The 20473-nt window shown below is 42.3% G+C and overlaps 1 protein-coding gene across 1 annotated transcript; it reads right to left on the bottom strand.

Annotated features, from left to right (window-relative positions):
* Window positions 1–463: 463 nt before the first annotated feature.
* On the bottom strand, window positions 464–19231 carry LOC115156136 (G-protein coupled receptor 176). The gene is made up of 4 exons (XM_029703492.1): window positions 18562–19231; window positions 11079–11331; window positions 4095–4308; window positions 464–3652 (listed from the first exon to the last, which is right to left on the bottom strand). Exons 1-4 carry the CDS (start codon window positions 18791–18793, stop codon window positions 2639–2641), a joined length of 1713 nt encoding a protein of 570 aa, XP_029559352.1. The 5' UTR covers window positions 18794–19231; the 3' UTR covers window positions 464–2638.
* Window positions 19232–20473: the final 1242 nt, after the last annotated feature.

Here is a 20473-nt window from a genome sequence, read left to right as displayed (position 1 = left end):
ATTGATACAACTGTGGGAAGCATTGTAGCCACCATGGGCCAGCATCCCTGTGGAACACTTTCGACACCTTGTAAAGTCCATGACCTGACGAATTGAGGCTGTTCTGAGGGCAAAACTGTGCGCAACTCAATATTTGGAAGTTGTTCCTAACGTTTTGTAAACTCAGTGTTAACCTGTCAGTGACCATCATCAGAAAAAAATAACAATTGAAACAAAAAAAAGACAAAGTACATAATTTAGCCACGATCTTTGTAAACCTTGTGGTTTGAACGTTTTAACAAAATATCTTTATATAAGCGTTAGAAATGAAATCTGACATTATCTATTTAAGCAAAAGACTTTCATTAGGCCTATATGAATTTCTAATTTATCAGAGGATTCATTATTACTTATAAACCGGGTGGTTCGAGCCCTAAATGCTGATTGGCTAAAAGCTGTGGTATATCAGACTGTATACCACAGGTATGACAAAACATTTATTTTTACTGCTCTAATTACATTGGTAACCAGTTTATAATAGCAATAAGGCACCTTGGGGGTTTGTGATATATGGCCAATATACCATGGCTAAGGGCTATGTCCAGGCACGCCGCGTTGCATCGTGAATAAGAACAGCCTTTAGCCGTGGTATATTGGCCGTATACCACAAAACCTTGTGCCTTATTGCTTAATTATACCACTCAGTGTGTTGTAAATGGAGCAGTCTGGGTATTGATCTGCAGCTTCTCTGTAGAGTCAATAGGATTGATCCTTTGAGGTTTTTTGTATGAGACCTAATCACTCAGAATCCTTTCTCCCTCACTTAGTCACTTCAGACTCTCTTCAAGGGTTGTGTCCTACATGGCACCCTATTTCCTTTATAGTGCACTACTTTTAACCAGGGCCCTATGACACACTATTCCATATATAGTGCACTACTTTTAACCAAACCCATAGTACTCTGGTAAAAAGCAGTGCACTATATAGGACATAAGTTGCCATTTTGGACTAACCCTCCTCAACCGATGGCCCTTTTTAGACGAGTGTTTCTCAATCTGTTTTATAACAGGGACTGTGTGCCAGTCTGTTTTTGCTAAAACGCCAGCAAGTCCTTGTCACTCATTGGTTTGAGAGATGGAGTTGGTAGGAGCAGAAAGATATCTGAAACCAGGCTAGGACTGGCAAACAATGTTTTTTATCCTCCTGGGGTGCTGCTTCCATCAAAACTAGCACTCGAACATCTTAGTGTACCGTAAAGCAATATCCCACAGACCGGGCCCGGTCCAGGAATTTGAGGTTGAGGAACACTGTTTTAGAAGAGTATCATAATAGAATATGAACAGAACATGAGGATCATATAAACTCAGTTAATCCAAAGTTATTCTATACTATATATTTGCAAACTGTACAATTGCACTTATCATGTCATTAATTTCATTGAACGTTCCAGTCACTGTCTGTACTACAAAGGGTTGGCGTTGGAAAGGAATGGCATTCAATACATCTGAAGAGACATGTTCTACCATAGAAAATAAACTCAAAATAATATGGAATAAAAAATGAAGCCTACATAGGGACAGCTACAGCTCAAGGCTTGATAGATTTCTCAAAATGAAATATTGCTGGTTCCTTTTGATGAAAAACAACAAGAGAAAATAACATCGCTATGGAGACAAGTGAAAGGTTTGATACAGAAACTCATTCGTTACTTAAGACTTGATGATGACAGTTTAGTATTGTTAGAAGATGTTTTGTTCATGGAAAAATACCTTGAGAAATACTCTTATTTAGCTTCAATGTCTCACCCAGAATCTAAGATTCATCCAGTGTTTGTGTGACTCAATTCTCCATGTCAATCACAATGTAAATGTGGCATTGCAAGAATCTAATGCATATATTTGTATGTTCAATACATCCTTGCCAAACTTTTCTTAGAAATCAACTAGATTAAATTGGTTGTACTAATTATGTTGAATAAAACAGAGATGTTGAAAATGCTCTGTTAGCAGTACCAGTACAATTCAATTGAAAAGGTTTTAACTGCTCTGCTATCAGTACCAGTACAATTCAATTGTAAAGGTTTTACCTGATCAGTTAGCAGTACCGGTAGAAATCAGTTGAAAATGTTTTACCTGCTTTGCTAGCAGTACCAGTACAAATCACTTCAAAAGGTTTTACCTGCTCTGTTAGCAGTACCAGTACAAATCAACTGAAAATATTTATTGGAAAGATAGAACAAGAAAAAAAGAGAGAACATCGAAACCAATACATTGGGGGTCAAAATCCATGTCTTCAGAAAAACGTGGCTTTAGACGTTAGACTTGGGCTATTAGGTGTCCCGGTGTGGACTTTCTAAAATCTCACCAGTCATTGACATAAAATGTATCCATTACACGACAGGGAGAATCATCAATGAGACAGACACATCGAGCTCTGGAGTTGTACATCCCTGCTTTCTCTTACAGGGGGCCTTTGGTCATGTGGTTGGTCAGGTGGTTGGTCAGATTTCCTCCATTGACTTTGTATCCAGTCATTGACATAAAATGGTGCATTGCTGTTCTCATTACGCTCCGTCAGTGGAATACTCCTCTGGCTGACCTCCAGCCATAGCTGTCATCAGGGATCGTAGGTTCAAAGGTCAACGGACAGGATTCATAGTTTAAGGGTCGACAACGGGAAAGGTGCTGACCTTGTTGTTCCTGCTGATTCGTCGTTCTGGCCGTGGGCGTGGCTGTTTGGTCTGGATCAGTTCCTCGGGGGTATTCCCCAGCGGTGGGAGGAGCCTCTTTTTACTGTTCCTGGTCTCCGGCAGCCACTGGGGCGGCAGCTCGAATGGACCGAACCCAAACTGGGTGGCGTCGTCGGGCTCCATGGGGGTCGCTGGCGCCACCTGTGACGAGGAGGTGTAAGAGTAGGCGTGGACAGGGGCAGGGGAGACCTTTGGCAATATGAGAGGAGGAAATTCTTTAGTCACTAGGACACTCTCTCTGGTTGGTTGGGTCTCCTTCTGTAGAACCATCTCCCCTTCGTGTCCCCCTAGTCTACCCCCTCCAAGGTGGTTCTCTTTGGGTTGCGAACAACCCCCACCACCTCCTGACCCTAACGAAGGTATCTCATTCTCTACCTCCTCCTCGTCCTCTTCATCGGTCGGCCTAAAGATCTGCTGCTGTCCGATATTAAACATCTCCAGGAGCTGGCTCCCGGCCTGAGCCGATCCCTCCAGCCCTCCCTCGCCCCCCAGCCCCAGCCCCAGGGCCCCAGTGCTGACTACGTTATGCCGGCTGTAGCGTCTGTGGACCCGGGCTAAAACATCCAACAGCCACTGCCTGGCCGTGCGGTTCACCGTCAGAAACAGCAGAGGGTTGGTGAGGAGAGACACCTTTGGCAGCCAGATAGCTGTGAGGTGGAGAGAAGGAGACAATTCCTCACCATCCCCGAGAAGAGTGCGGTATACCACCAACACCCCATAGGGGGCGCTACAGGCCGAGAAGGCTAAAACTACAGTTAGTAATGTAGCGTGTAGCTCAGCCTCGCGCTGCGACACATACGGAATAGAGATGGAGTTCTGAGGGGTTCTCAATGCTGCAATAATCACCTTCTTCTTCTGGCTGGCGCTAAGGGCTCGGCGAATCAGAACCAGGAACAGGAAGACAACCGCCAGGGGGAGGATCACCTAAAAATAAAATGTAATTAAAAACACAACAACTCTTGTACTGTTGTCTTTCCTGCACCAACACTCTTAGAACAAAATAGGTTCTAAAAAGGGTTCTTCAGTTGTCCCCATAGGATAACCATTTTTGGTTCCAGGTAGAAGCCTTTTGGGTTCCATGTAGAACCATAGAGGGTTCTACATGGAACCCAAAAGGGTTATACCTGGAACAAAAAAAGGGTTATTCAAACGGTTCTCATATGGGGACAGCCAAAGAATCCTTAAATGTTCGCGATAACATATACTTTTTTTAAGAGCGTAGCACTCAAACTTCTATTTTGTTACTAAACACTGGCTTGATGAAAAGCTATTTTTTTTTAAAGAAGGTTGTTTTACTTGCAATGATTAAAATTCACTGACTGGATAAAAACCGACTGCTAAATGATCACAATGTAAATGTAACCACCGTGGTGACGTTGTAGATCATCACGTAGACCATGTGACCCAAGGAGCGGGCGCGCGTGTCGGAACATGACAAGGTGGCGTACACGTCGGTAACGTTGGTGACGGCGAGCACAGGTACGCTGGCGATGGTGGCATGGATCCAGATGTAGATAACTAGATCACGTGATCTGGCGTCGGAGATCTTCCTCTCCAGAGGGTAGAGGACAGAGTAGTACCTAGAGAGAAGAAGAGGAGACAACATTACACACTGTCCAGAGGGTATATATATATATATACAGTACCAGTCAAAAGTTTGGACACACCTACTCATTCAAGGGTTTTTCTTTATTTTTACTATTTTCTACATTGTAGAATAATAGTGAAGACATCAAAACTATGAAACAACACACATGGAATCATGTAGTAACAAAAAAAAGTGTTAAACAAAACATATTTTATATTGGAGATTCTTCAAAGTAGCCACCGTTTGCCTTGATGATAGCTTTGCACACTCTTGGCATTCTCTCAACCAGCTTCATGAGGAATACTTTTCCAACAGTCTTGAAGGAGTTCACACATATGCTGGACATTTGTTGGCTGCTTTTTCTTCACTCTGCAGTCCAACTCATCCCAAACCATCTCAATTGGGTTGAGGTTGGGTGATTGTGGAGACCAGGTCATACCCCCAGGACAGTAGTATCTACCATTAGATGTAGACAGTACAGTAGTAGCTACCATTAGATATAAACAGGATCGTAGTAGCTACCATTAGATAAAGACAGGATCGTAGTATCTACTATTAGATGTAGACAGGACAGTAGTATCTACCATTAGATATAGACAGGATCGTAGTAACTACCATTAGCTGTAGACAGGACAGTAGTAGCTACCATTAGATATAGACAGGACAGTAGTATCTACCATTAGATGTAGACAGTACAGTAGTATCTACCAAGACTTTGAGTGTTAGATGTGGACAGGACAGTAGTAGCTACAATTAGATAAAGACAGGACAGTAGTATCTACCATTAGATATAGACAGGACAGTAGTATCTACCATTTGATGTAGACAGGACAGTAGTAGCTACCATTAGATGTAGACAGGACAGTAGTATCTACCATTAGATGCAGACAGGACAGTAGTATTTACAAAGGCTGCAGTCAGAGCACTAGGAGCAGGAATCTCTCATTAGAGCAGACAGCAGGCATTGACGAGGATTCTCTTGGAAACATCACAGAAGAGAATAAAAGGTAAGTCTTGTGTTCTTGTGATTGTTAATTTCCTGTGATTTTGATGTAAACAGTATGAATAGTATGAACACTAAGGAAAGCATTCATAGAGGATGTAGATGGAAGACTCTCTGGAGTGGAGACCGAAGGGTCCTATAGTTGCACGCATGACTGTAATAAAAATGTCTGCTTAATATTATATATTACTCTGCTTGGCCTACACCTTCTAGCCACCGCCGATCCACTTTTTCATTTTCCATTTGTTTTGTCTTTGTTTTACACACTTGATTTCAATCCCACAATTACGGTTTCATTATTTAACCCTCTGTTCCCCCATGGGTTTTTGTGAGTGATTGTTCATTGTATTTTCGGTCTGTCATGGTGTGCGTGTATTTGTTACTTTGTATATTTTACATTTTGAGTAAAAGTACGTTGATTACTCATATCTGCTGTCCTGCGCCTAACTCTCTACACCAGACACACATAGGACCCATTACAAGAGTCTTAACTGAGGTGTGACTGAAGTTGTGAAGGGTCTTAACTGAGGTGTGACTGAAGGTGTGAAGGTTCTTAACTGAGGTGTGAAGCGTCTTAACTGAGGTGTGACTGAAGGTGTGAAGGGTCTTAACTGAGTGAAGTCTTAACTGAGGTGTGACTGAAGGTGTGAAGGGTCTTAACTGAGTGAAGTCTTAACTGAGGTGTGACTGAAGGTGTGAAGGGTCTTAACTGAGGTGTGACTGAAGGTGTGAATAGTCTTAACTGAGGTGTGACTGAAGGTGTGAAGAGTCTTAACTGAGTGAAGTCTTAACTGAGGTGTGACTGAAGTTGTGAAGGGTCTTAATTGAGGTGTGACTGAAGGTGTGAATAGTCTTAACTGAGGTGTAACTGAAGGTGTGAAGAGTCTTAACTGAGTGAAGTCTTAACTGAGGTGTGACTGAAGTTGTGAAGGGTCTTAATTGAGGTGTGACTGAAGGTGTGAAGGGTCTTAACTGAGGTGTGACTGAAGGTGTGAAGAGTCTTGACTGAGATGTGAAGTCTTAACTGAGGTGTGACTGAAGGTGTGAAGGGTCTTAACTGAGGTGTGACTGGAGGTGTGAAGGGTCTTAACCTGTTGGGGCTAGGGGGCAGTATTTACACGGCCGGATAAAAAATCGTACCCGATTTCAACTGGTTACTACTCTTGCCCAGAAACGAGAATATGCATGTAATTAGTAGATTTGGATAGAAAACACTCTAAAGTTTTTAAAACTGTTTGAATGGTGTCTGTGAGTATAACAGAACTCATATGGCAGGCCAAAACCTGAGAAGATTCCAAACAGGAAGTGCCCTGTCTGACAATTTGTTCTCCTTCTGTGGCATCTCTATCAAAAATACATAATCTGTGCTGTAACGTGACATTTTCTAAGGCTTCCATTGGCTCTCAGAAGGCGCCAGAAAGTGGAATGACGTCTCTGCAGTCTCTGGGCGAAAAACAGCAGGAGTTTTTGTGAGTGGACAGGCAGGGAAAAATGACACTGGAGTGCGCGTCCACGAGAGGACTCCATGTTTTTCTTTCAGTCTTTGAACGAATACAACGTCGCCCGGTTGGAATATTATCGCTATTTTACGAGAAAAATAGCATAAAAATTGATTTTAAACAGCGTTTGACATGCTTCGAAGTACGGTAATGGAATATTTTGACATTTTTTGTCACGAAATGCGCTCGCGCGTCACCCTTCGGATACTGACCTGAACGTACGAACAAAACGGAGCTATTTCAATATAACTATGGATTAATTGGAACCAAAACAACATTTGTTGTTGAAGGAGAAGTCCCGGGAGTGCATTCTGACTAAGAACAGCAAAGATAATCCAATTTTTCTTATAGTAAATCTGAGTTTGTTGAGGGCCAAACTTGGTGGGTGTCAAATTAGCTAGCCGTGATGGCCGGGCTATCTACTCAGAATATTGCAAAATGTGCTTTCACCGAAAAGCTATTTTAAAATCTGACATAGCGATTGCATAAAGGAGTTCTGTATCTATAATTCTTAAAATAATTGTTATGTTTTTTGTGAACGTGAGTAATGTAGTAAATTCACCGGAAGTTTGCGGTGGGTATGCTAGTTCTGAACATCACATGCTAATGTAAAAAGCTGGTTTTTGATATAAATATGAACTTGATTGAACAAAACATGCATGTATTGAATAACATAATGTCCTAGGAGTGTCATCTGATGAAGATCATCAAATGTTCGTGCTGCGTCCACGACAGGACTCCATGTTTTTCTTTCAGTCTTTGAACGAATACTGTGGTTTTGGTTTTTGTGACATATATGCTTGCTTTGAAAATGGCTGTGTGATTATTTTTGGCAGGGTACTCTCCTGACATAATCTAATGTTTTGCTTTAGCTGTAAAGCCTTTTTGAAATTGGACAATGTGGTTAGATTACTGAGAGTCTTGTCTTTAAAATGGTGTAAAATAGTCATATGTTTGAGAAATTGAAGTTATAGCATTTATGAGGTATTTGTATTTGGCGCCACGCGATTCCACTGGCTGTTGACGCAAGCGTCCCACCTTGCCCAGGGAGGTTAACTGAGGTGTGACTGAAGGTGTGAAGGGTCTTAAACCTGTTAACCTGTTATGGATAGGGGGCAGTATTTTCACGGCCGGATAAAAAACGTACCCGATTTAATCTGATTATTACTCTTGCCCAGAAACGAGAATATGCATGTAATTAGTAGATTTGGATAGAAAACACTCTAAAGTTTTTAAAACTGTTTGAATGGTGTCTGTGAGTATAACAGAACTCATTTGGCAGGCCAAAACCTGAGAAGATTCCTTACAGGAAGTGCTGTCTCTGACCATTTCTTCGCCTTCTACACTCTCTTTATTTAAAACTGAGGATCTCTGCTGTAACGTGACACTTCCTACGGCTCCCATAGGCTCCCAGAACCCGGGAAAAAGCTGAATGATGTCTTTGCAGCCCCTGGCTGAAAAACATTAGCGCCTTTGGTAAGTGGTCTATCAGAGGACAATGAGACTGAGGCGCGTGCACAAGGCAACCCCATGTTTTTATTTTCTCTGTCTTTGAACGAAAACGACTCCCGGTCGGAATATTATCGCTTTTTTACGAGAAAAATAGCATAAAAATTGATTTTAAACAGCGGTTGACATGCTTCGAAGTACGGTAATGGAATATTTAGATTTTTTTTGTCACGAAACGCGTCGGGCGCGTAACCCTTCGTCACCCTTGGATAGTGTCTTGAACGCACGAACAAAACGCCGCTATTTGGATATAACTATGGATTATTTTGAACCAAACCAACATTTGTTATTGAAGTAGAAGTCCTGGGAGTGCATTCTGATGAAGAACAACAAAGGTAATCCAATTTTTCTTATAGTAAATCTTATAGTAAAAACCAAAACCACAGCTAAATGCAGCACTAACCTTTGATGATCTTCATCAGATGACACTCCTAGGACATTATGTTATACAATACATGCATGTTTTGTTCAATCAAGTTCATATTTATATCAAAAAACAGCTTTTTACATTAGCATGTGATGTTCAGAACTAGCATACCCACCGCAAACTTCCGGTGAATTTACTAAATTACTTGCAATAAACATTCACAAAAAACATAACAATTATTTTAAGAATTATAGATACAGAACTCATTTATGCAATCGCGGTGTCAGATTTTAAAATAGCTTTTCGGCGAAAGCACATTTTGCAGTATTCTGAGTAGATAGCTCGGCCATCACAGGCTAGCTAATTTGACACCCACCAAGTTTGGTGCTCACTAAACTCAGAATTACTATAAGAAAAATTGGATTACCTTTGCTGTTATTCGTCAGAATGCACTCCCAGGACTTCTACTTCAACAACAAATGTTGTTTTGGTTCGAAATAATCCATAGTTATATTGAAATAGCTCCGTTTTGTTCGTGCGTTGAGGTCACTATCCGAAGGGTGACGCGCGAGCGCATTTCGTGACCAAAAATTTCAAAATATTCCATTACCGTACTTCGAAGCATGTCAAACGCTGTTTAAAATACATTTTTATGCTATTTTTCTCGTAAAATAGCGATAATATTCCAACCAGGCAACGTTGTATTCATTCAAAGACTGAAAGAACAAAATGGAGTAGTCTCGTGAACGCGCATCTCCAGTGTCACTGTCCCCAGGCAGGCCAGTAACAAACAGAGCTGCTGTACTTAGCCCAGAGACTGCAGAGCTCTCATTCCACTTTCTGGCACCTTCTGAGAGCCAATGGAAGCCTTCGAAAATGTCACGTTACAGCACAGATGCTGTATTTTCGATAGAGAGGCTACAGAATGACAATAAATTGTCAGACAGGGCACTTCCTGTATGGAATCTTGTGTGCAACCGTGTGTGTGCTTGTGTACTGTAGTCTGTGTATCCACAGACTGTTCAGTTTGCAGCTTGCAAGTGTGATACCTTCTCAGCAACAACTCTCTCCCAGCACACCTCTATATGAAAGAAATAATTCAGATTGATTAAATGTTGGTATGGAAGTGCTAGCTAGCCCTTAAAGAAGGAGCTGAAGGCATAGAGAGAGAGAGAGAGAGAGAGAGAGAGAGAGAGAGAGAGAGAGAAGCAGTGTAGGAAGTGTCCGGGAGAGTGTCCCTTGCTGTGGACTGTCAATTCATGTGGCTGCAGCTCAGAACAGAGAGCTCTGCAGGAGAGACAGGGACACCACCAGGAAGCGTGGCGTACACATGCTGCACCAATTACTGCCTCTCTCCTCTGCACCACGTTTTTAATTATTTTGATCTGGAGCAATAACATTATTTCCAGATGTAAAGGTCTGCTAGGCGGATCACACGGTTCTCCCCCTGTGTGTGGCTTTACACGTGTATAAAGAAAGATATATATATATATACACAGTTGTAAAAGCTGCTCCTGTGCTTTATACCAACATTTCAGCAGTAATAGCCTTTGTCATTCAAAACCAACCCTTAGCAGCCTCTACCAAAACACTAAACATGGGGTGGGAAAACCTTTTTTTAGGGGGGCCACACAGATTTTTTTGGGGGGGACCCATTTGTTTGTCAAAATCAATTTGCAGGCCTAGAAAAAGGAAGTTAGTTGAACATATATAGGTCCATTATGATTACTACATACTTTATATCTGGTTTTAAACATTTAATAGTGCCCCCCACCCCCCCCCCCCCCCCCACCCCCACCCCCTGCGAGCAAAACATTTTAGCAGCCCTCTTCGCAACAGCGAAGAGAAAACATTGACGTTTTAAAGGACATTTATGCAATTCTACACATTTTGCCATGGGGCATAGAGAAAATATTGCCATTTTAAAGCAAGTTTGATGCAATTCTACACATTTTGCCATGGGGTGGAGGCAAATGTTTTTTTTATTTTTTTATATATATGATACCTGATGATCAATGGGCCCCACGCTGGTCGGTAATTTGACCTGCTTACTACAAGTTTAGAATAACTTACCATTCTAAAAATGTTTTGCTCACATGGATTATTGAGTGACTGTTGATGCATAACCACATTTAGAAATTGCACCTTGTGTATTCTGTTATTCTAACTCTCAACAGGAAGTTGAGACCCCGACTGAGTTCCATATTATTATTTTGTAAAAAACAAAATTGGGCCTACAAAACAGGGGCAGCCAGTTGCCCATCCCTGCTATATGTAGTGCCGCCAATGGTTTGTTTTGATTTGATAATACGTCATTCTTATAGCACTTTCTGTAACCCAAAGAAAGACGCTGTATTTGACTTGATTTCCGTGCAATCACCCACCTGTCGAGAGCGATAGCGGAGAAGCTGAGCACGGTGACGGAGCAGAAGAGTTTGTGGAGGAACTTCAGGGCCTTGCAGAGCAGCAGAGTGTGTAGCCACCAGCAGCAGCGAGGGTTGGCCCCTAGAGCCACGTCAAAAGGAACACACACCAGACCCGCACAGATCCCTGAGCACGCCAGGTTCTTAATGAAGCGACTGGTCACCGACTTGAAGACATTGGTACAGCATGTACACCATAAAACAGTGGCATTGCCTGAGAGAGGGAGGGAGAGAGAGAGAGAGGGAGGGGGAGGAAGGGAGATAGAGGGGGGTGAGGCAGGGGATGGGGAGGGGAGGGGAGGAAGAGAGAGAGAGAGAGAGAGAGAGAGAGAGAGGGGAGTAGGACAGGAAGTGGGAGAGGAGGGGGGAGATGGAGAGGGGGGTGAGGGAGAGAAAGGTGGCGAGGAAGGGGTGAGGAGAGAGAGAGAGAGAGAGAGAGAGAGAGAGAGAGAGGGTTTAGACAGGATGACAGTTTGATTGTTTTACAGTATAAGGGCATGTGAGAAAACGTAATACAGTGAAATGTTATGGTGTGTGAGTTTGTGAAGTACTTTTGAAAGGCAATCAGGAATAAACACAATTGTAGAAATGATCCATACTCAAGCATCCCCTTCTGTCTTTTCCATTTGCCTTTACAATCAGTTTGTCAAAACATCAGCAACCAATTTGTCAAAACAATCCATTTAAACTGGAGAGCAGAGGTAGACCTGAGTGACACCAAGAAGACAGATCAATTTAAGCAACAAAGTGTGACATGTAACTGGTATTTACACACACACACACACACCAGAGTTTATGATTCATCACACACACACACACACACACACACACACACACACACACACACACACACACACACACACACACACACACAGCACTATTTCTCCTTCCCTCAAGACTTCTCTCCCTCCTCTCACCTCATTTGCTCACATTGTATATAGACTTATTTTTCTACTGTATTATTGACTGTATGTTTGTTTTACTCCATGTGTAACTCTGTGTTGTTGTATGTTGTCGAACTGCTTTGCTTTATCTTGGCCAGGTCGCAATTGTAAATGAGAACTTGTTCTCAACTTGCCTACCTGGTTAAATAAAGGTGAAATAAATAAATTAAAAATGTCCTGACTAATGAAAAACTCAAATCAACATGTCCATAGGTGAAGGAGCTGCTATGATAGAAAACTGTACATATAAACAGGGGAAAATAAAGGAGTTTTATAAATGGTATTTCAGCTAGTGCCCTTTTCAATACAAGTCTCAATGCAATAGACTGTACATTAATATCCTTCATTAGATACACTGCTGGTCTGTTACATTAATATCCTTCATCATTTACACTGCTGGTCTGTTACATTAATATCCTTCATCATTTACACTGCTGGTCTGTTACATTAATATCCTTCATTAGATACACTGCTGGTCTGTTACATGAATAACCTTCATTATTTACACTGCTGGTCTGTTACATTAATATCCTTCATTAGATACACTGCTGGTCTGTTACATTAATAACCTTCATTAGATACACTGCTGGTCTGTTACATTAATAACCTTCATTATTTACACTGCTGGTCTGTTACATTAATAACCTTCATTATTTACACTGCTGGTCTGTTACATTAATATCCTTCATTATTTACACTGCTGGTCTGTTACATTAATATCCTTCATCATTTACACTGCTGGTCTGTTACATTAATATCCTTCATTATTTACACTGCTGGTCTGTTACATTCATATCCTTCATCATTTACACTGCTGGTCTGTTACATTAATAACCTTCATTATTTACACTGCTGGTCTGTTACATTAATAACCTTCATTATTTACACTGCTGGTCTGTTACATTCATATCCTTCATCATTTACACTGCTGGTCTGTTACATTCATATCCTTCATTATTTACACTGCTGGTCTGTTGCATTGAGGCTCTATCCATAACCGTTCTTACAGTATTTCTTTACATGTCTCAGAAAGCAGGAGAATGGGTGCCACTGAGCTGGTTAAAATGAACTGGACCTTCCTTCTCTATGTATCATCCTCATGATGTCTCAATAGGCTGGGACACATGTCCGTCTCGACACAGTGGTCATATTACTGTATGGTCCAAATGCTACTGAAGTAGTCTGACATATTTCTTTCTCCCATTCCCTATCTGACTCTGCAGTAAATGTACTTCTCCTTTACTCTTTCTCCCATCACAGAGAAGCATTTCAGACCCTCACAGGTGCACACAGCTCCACATTCCAATCTTCCCATCTCTTCCTGGAAGCTACTACTCAAAACTAACAGAGAATTTCAAGCCCACAAAGGCATTCAATTATATATTTTTCTTCTATCAGTAACCTCAGATTATTTTGCTACCTTAAATGCCAGTCAGTCAGTTTTCTGGTAAACTTTTGCTCAGTGTGATTAGACTGCTGCTGAAGGAGTTTGATTAGACTGCTGCTGAAGGAGTTTGATTAGACTGCTGCTGAAGGAGTTTGATTAGACTGCTGCTGAAGGAGTTTCATTAGACTGCTGCTGAAGGAGTTTGATTAGACTGCTGCTGAAGGAGTGTGATTAGACTGCTGCTGAAGGAGTTTGATTAGACTGCTGCTGAAGGAGTTTCATTAGACTGCTGCTGAAGGAGTTTCATTAGACTGCTGCTGAAGGAGTGTGATTAGACTGCTGCTGAAGGAGTTTGATTAGACTGCTGCTGAAGGTGTTTCATTAGACTGCTGCTGAAGGAGTTTGATTAGACTGCTGCTGAAGGAGTTTGATTAGACTGCTGCTGAAGGAGTGTGATTAGACTGCTGCTGAAGGAGTTTGATTAGACTGCTGCTGAAGGAGTTTGATTAGACTGCTGCTGAAGGAGTTTGATTAGACTGCTGCTGAAGGAGTTTCATTAGACTGCTGCTGAAGGAGTTTGATTAGACTGCTGCTGAAGGAGTTTGATTAGACTGCTGCTGAAGGAGTTTGATTAGACTGCTGCTGAAGGAGTGTGATTAGACTGCTGCTGAAGGAGTGTGATTAGACTGCTGCTGAAGGTGTTTCATTAGACTGCTGCTGAAGGAGTTTGATTAGACTGCTGCTGAAGGAGTTTGATTAGACTGCTGCTGAAGGAGTGTGATTAGACTGCTGCTGAAGGAGTTTGATTAGACTGCTGCTGAAGGAGTTTCATTAGACTGCTGCTGAAGGAGTTTGATTAGACTGCTGCTGAAGGAGTTTCATTAGACTGCTGCTGAAGGAGTTTCATTAGACTGCTGCTGAAGGAGTTTGATTAGACTGCTGCTGAAGGAGTTTGATTAGACTGCTGCTGAAGGAGTTTCATTAGACTGCTGCTGAAGGAGTTTGATTAGACTGCTGCTGAAGGAGTTTGATTAGACTGCTGCTGAAGGAGTGTGATTAGACTGCTGCTGAAGGAGTTTCATTAGACTGCTGCTGAAGGAGCATAAGGGTATGTCCCAAGTGGCACCCTATTCCCTATTTATTGCACTACTTTTGACTAGAGCCCAATGGGACTCCCTATGGGCCCTGGTCAAAAGCAGTACACCATAGGAAATAGGTTGCCAGTTGGGATACATCGTAAGAGCTTTCCTCTATTGACTCCTCAGTAAGTCATCTTCTTCTCCATCTCCTCTGACTCCAGACTGACAGAGCCCTTCAGACCTTCATATCACAGTTACAGTCTCCATCTCTCCCATCTCCTCCTCTCAAGTGTTATATTAACATTCTTTCTTTCTTTAAACTCATCTTTCTGGAAACTTCACTATACTGCAGTCAGCCAGTCATTCAGTCAGCCATTCAGTCAGTCAGCCAGTCATTCAGTGAGCCAGTCAGCCAGCCAGTCATTCAGTGAGCCAGTCATTCAGTCAGCCAGTCATTCAGTGAGCCAGTCAGCCAATCATTCAGTCAGCCAGCCAGTCACTCAGTGAGCCAGTCATTCAGTGAGCCAGCCAGTCATTCAGTAGGCCAGTCATTCAGTGAGCCAGTCATTCAGTCAGCCAGACAGCCAGTCAGTCAGCCAGTCATCCAGTCATTCAGTGAGCCAGTCATTCAGTGAGCCAGCCAGTCATTCAGTCAGCCAGTCATCCAGTCATTCAGTCAGCCAGCCAGTCATTCAGTGAGCCAGTCATTCAGTGAGCCAGCCAATCATTCATTCAGCCAATCATTCAGTCAGCCAATCATTCAGTCAGCCAGTCATTCAGTCAGCCAGTCAGTTTCTATACTATTAAACCTATATGAAACTTCAGTAAATGACACCATGCAGCAGAAAGGACTGGTACTGGACAGTCTCAGGATGGTAAGTTTGTGGTTGGAGATATCCCTCTAGTGGTGTGGGGGCTGTGCTTTGGCAAAGTGTGTGGGGTTATATCCTGCCTGTTTGGCCTTGTCAGGAGGTATTGTCGGACGGGGCTACAGTGTCTCAGCCTCCAGTGTTTATGCTGCAGTAGTTTATGTGTCGGGGGGCTAGGGACAGTCTGTTATATCTGGAGTATTTCTCCTGTCTTATCCAGTGTCCTGTGTGAATTTAAGTATGCTCTCTCTAATTCTCTCTCTTTCTTTCTCTTTCTCTCTCTCGGAGGACCTGAGCCCTAGGACCATGCCTCAGGACTACCTGGCCTGATGACTCCTTGCTGTCCCCAGTCCACCTGGCCGTGCTGCTGCTCCTGTTTCAAATGTTCTGCCTGTGGCTATGGAACCCTGACCGGTTCACCGGACGTGCTATCTGTCCCAGACCTGCTGTTTTCAACTCTCTAGAGACAGCAGGAGCGGTAGAGATACTCTGAATGATCGGCTATGAAAAGCCAACTGACATTTACTCCTGAGGTGCTGGAAGCTACTACTACTACTACTTCCAAAACACAGGTCTTTGATTAGGCTGACTATACCTTTAAAACACAGGTCATTGATTAGGCTGTCTATACCTTTAAAACACAGGTCGTTGATTAGGCTGTCTAAACCTTTAAAACACAGGTCTTTGATTAGGCTGTCTATACCTTTAAAACATAGATCATTGATTAGGCTGTCTATACCTTTAAAACACAGATCATTGATTAGGCTGTCTATACCTTTAAAACACAGGTCATTGATTAGGCTGTCTATACCTTTAAAACGTAGATCATTGATTAGGCTGTCTATACCTTTAAAACACAGGTCATTGATTAGGCTGTCTATACCTTTAAAACACAGGTCATTGATTAGGCTGTCTATACCTTTAAAACACAGGTCATTGATTAGGCTGTCTATACCTTTAAAACACAGGTCATTGATTAGGCTGTCTATACCTTTAAAACACAGGTCATTGATTAGGCTGACTATACCTTTAAAACACATGTCTTTGATTAGGCTGCCTATACATTTAAAACACAGATCATTGATTAGGCTGACTATACCTTTAAAACACAGATCATTGATTAGGCTGACTATACCTTTAAAACACAGGTCATTGATTAGGCTGTCTATACCTTTAAAACACAGGTCATTGATTAGGCTGTCTATACCTTTAAAATACAGGTCGTTGATTAGGCTGTCTATACCTTTAAAACACAGATCATTGATTAGGCTGTCTATACCTTTAAAACACAGATCATTGATTAGGCTGTCTATACCTTTAAAACACAGGTCATTGATTAGGCTGTCTATACCTTTAAAACACAAGTCATTGCACTCTTTATACCTTCTCTCATTCTCTCAATCTGTTCCTCAGTTCTTTTCTCCCTCCCTCTCTCTACTGTTTGTAAAGATCACTCTCCAGGGTTATCAGTGTTTCAAATGCTTGCTGGGCGATAATGGTGCACCTTGGTTACTGGTTATTAAACTCAATGGCTTTTATATAGAGGAACAGCAAACACTGATCATGTGTAACACAAATGTCCAGGCCAAAACCACAGATGTCAGTTACTAGTATCATTGACGACATGAAAACGGATGGGCAGTGGTACTGATGGGGACGGGCGATGCCAGAAAAACGGATGGGCAGTGGTACTGATGGGGACGGCGATGCCAGAAAAACAGATGGGCAGTGGTACTGATGGGGACGGGCGATGCCAGAAAAATGGATGGGCAGTGGTACTGATGGGGACGGGCGATGCCAGGAAAATGGATGGGCAGTGGTACTGATGGGGACGTGCGATGCCAGAAAAACGGATGGGCAGTGGTACTGATGGGGACGGGTGATGCCAGAAAAATGGATGGGCAGTTGTACTGATGGGGACGGGCGATGCCAGGAAAATGGATGGGCAGTGGTACTGATGGGGACGGGCGATGCCAGGAAAATGGATGGGCAGTGGTACTGATGGGGACGTGCGATGCCAGAAAAACGGATGGGCAGTGGTACTGATGGGGACGGACGTATAAAAAAGCACGAGTGACAGTCAAGCTGAACGTTATCACAGCTGATTGTTTCTCTCCATGTGTTTCTATACGTTCAGGTGGTTTTATACATACAGCATGTCTGAATGGAACAAAAAGGTGTTAGCAGCTAAATATAGATACATTGTTGTTACCTCTCCATATGTGATATTAGAAACTGGTCATGAATACACCTCACCGTATGCCTCCTCTAGACTTTTTCTGTATTTGCTAATAAAAGGCATACTCTGCAAGATTTATGCACCATCAAAAAGTGAGCCCAGCAACAATAATGTAATCAATAGAGCAAGATGGAAATATTACAGACTATGGCTTTAAGTACTAGTAAACTCTTGACTCACTTTCAGATTCCACTTCCAGGACAGGTGATATAAAGGTATTTGTTCTAGCAGCTAGAGTCAGAGGGACTGAGGTTGACCAGGACTGGTGATATAAAGGTATGTGTTCTAGCAGCTAGAGTCAGAGGGACTGAGGTTGACCAGGATTGGTGATATAAAGGTATTTGTTCTAGCAGCTAGAGTCAGAGGGACTGAAGTTGACCAGGACAGGTGATATAAAGGTATGTGTTCTAGCAGCTAGAGTCAGAGGGACTGAGGTTGACACACTACTGTATTTGGAGAAAAACATTAATACCGGTGACGATGTGGGTGGCACAGGCACGGTTCACTGAGGCACACTAACCGGATTTACCAAAATACTCAGAATACAACTTTAAAGTCAGGTGACACTTCATAGGCCCTGAGGCTTACAACTGGAACTATATTACTGTATCTTGTATTCCATATCAAATATGAAATGTTTCGATTACAAAATGTTATCAAATCTGAAATACTTTGATTACTAAATGTTATTAAATATGAAATGATATTATTATTAAATGTTATGGCCACTATTATGAATCCTCAGACATCTTGGGACTACTGTCCCTATCACCTGCACTGGGCTATTGCTGGAGTGTGTGTGTGTGAGTGAGAGAGTGAGAGAGAGAGTGAGAGAGTGAGTGAGTGAATGAGTGAGAGAGAGAGAGACACACACAAGGAGAGAAAGAGAAAGAGAGGGAGGAGATGGTGTAGAATTCTTTACTCACCCAAAAGGGATCCTATGAGGATGAGCACCTGGATGATAGTGGTGAAGTCCCGGTAGGCTTGATCTGTGATGTAGCGCTCCCGGCCATCCAACCGAGTCACATCGTTGGACGGACCGTCATCCAACAGTGTAGGTGTTGGACCTGACCCGTTACGGTGATCCAGCAGGAGGTAGGCCGGGGTGAAATTTGCGGCCCCATCTCCTGCAGTTGGAACCCAACTCCCAACATCCATTTCAGTTCACCTCAAGAGTGTATTACACTTTAAATGACATCTAAGATCTCAGTGAATAGGCTGGAGGTTAGTCGGAAGTGAATACTGGCCGCACTTCATGTGGAATGAAGTCAAGATTGATTTGATTTGGAAAATGAGACCTTTTAGAAATGAGGGGGGAGAATAGATTTGCCCTGAGGTGCCAATAGTCCACTGCCCCTCTGGTGAACTGGCATTCCCGCAGAGGGGCCAATTTCAAGACAGAATGGCATTTATGTCACCCTCTTCTTGTATTCAAGTCCACACAGTCAAAAAATGGTTTGGAAAAACAGGCCAGAAAATAGATTCACAATTTCACATGTTCAGATTGCCCAAATATTACATCATGTTAAATGTTGTCTCGCCACATCATGCGGTGACATCTCTCAGTTCAACAACCGACGAGCGTGCGTTGTCCATTGTGATGAAAAATGCAACCTGTTCTTAAGAGGTAAACTTCTGTCACAGATTCATGTAAAAAAAATACAAAAATAAACATCAACCTACATGAAAAACCGATAAACTACCGACTGACTAGGGCGCAGTTATAATAATTGACTTTCTACATCCACATATTTAGATGAGAGGATGTGCCAATATCTAGCCTATCAAGCACGTTTCCATTTCAAGGATTTTGTTCACTTAAAGGCAGTGCATTTTGCCCTCAAATACATGAGATTCAGCTATACATACCTTCAAGGATTTTTCTTATCGAGACTACGGACACAGTCTTGTTGGTTACACCACGGGAATCTAAGATTTCCTTCAGCTTCTTGCTTATCAGGCCGTCCGTCAGCGGTTTGGACTATCAGCCCGTTACATTAGGCTATTGGGAATAAAGGAGAGAACACGTTCATCTGTCTCCTCTATCCGATTGATAAAATATTCTCTCCATGCGCGTCACCGTCAACCCGCCGCTGTCAGTCAGCTAGTATTCTATTTGCGGGAGACTCGCTGTGCTGTGTGATGGGGCCGTGGATAAACGAATATTTTTCCTAAAGATCAGGCATCACACCGGAGGCAAGAGCCCCTCCTCTTCGTAGTAAAAACATGGGCTCTATAGACTCCTTCATAAATATATGACCAAAAGAAATCTAATGAAATTGTATTTGTCACATGCGCCGAATACAACAGGTGTAAACCTAACAGTGAAATGTTTACTTACCAGCTCTTTCCCAATGATGCAGATAAAAACACATAAAACACACAGGAATAAAGCTATACACAAGGAGTGCCATAACCATATTAATGTGCAGGGATACGTGGTAATTGAGGTAGATATGTAAAAACAGGCATCAGGATTTAACACTAAATAAAGAATGACTGGGGCAAATGGAAATATAGCTACATTACACTTAATTTTACAATTTGAGCATGTTAGCATACTCATGGATATCACTGTGCATTTACATTTATAGTATGTTTGTACTAAAACGTGGCACATATGTCCCAGTGGTCTAGAACGAAATCCAGAGGCCAAAAACTGCAACTCTGTATTGTTATGTTGCTAGCAAAGTTCCTGATACCACACTCAGTTGGGAAATTCCTCTTAAGCTTAGCTGAATTCTCTCCCAGGAACACCCAAATAGGAGACGCTGGGACCTGACCTGCAACCCTGTGTTCCATACAACATTATAAAGGCATGTTTTCCATTCCATAGAG

This window comes from Salmo trutta, chromosome 1 (genome assembly GCF_901001165.1).
Source record: "Salmo trutta chromosome 1, fSalTru1.1, whole genome shotgun sequence".
Lineage (NCBI taxonomy): Eukaryota > Metazoa > Chordata > Actinopteri > Salmoniformes > Salmonidae > Salmo > Salmo trutta.
The sequence above is the reverse complement of the archived record's forward strand: the minus strand, read 5'-3'. Positions and strand labels throughout refer to the sequence as shown.

What these genes read in the sequence shown, in the direction of transcription:
- LOC115156136 (XM_029703492.1), bottom strand. Translation starts at nt 18,793, where the DNA reads ATGGATGTTGGGAGTTGGGTTCCAACTGCAGGAGATGGGGCCGCAAAT. An exon ending in CCTCATAGGATCCCTTTTGG is followed by an intron (nt 11,332 to 18,561) that starts GTGAGTAAAGAA and finishes TCCCTCTCTCAG; the next exon opens with GCAATGCCACTGTTTTATGG. An exon ending in TCCGCTATCGCTCTCGACAG is followed by an intron (nt 4,309 to 11,078) that starts GTGGGTGATTGC and finishes TCTTCTCTCTAG; the next exon opens with GTACTACTCTGTCCTCTACC.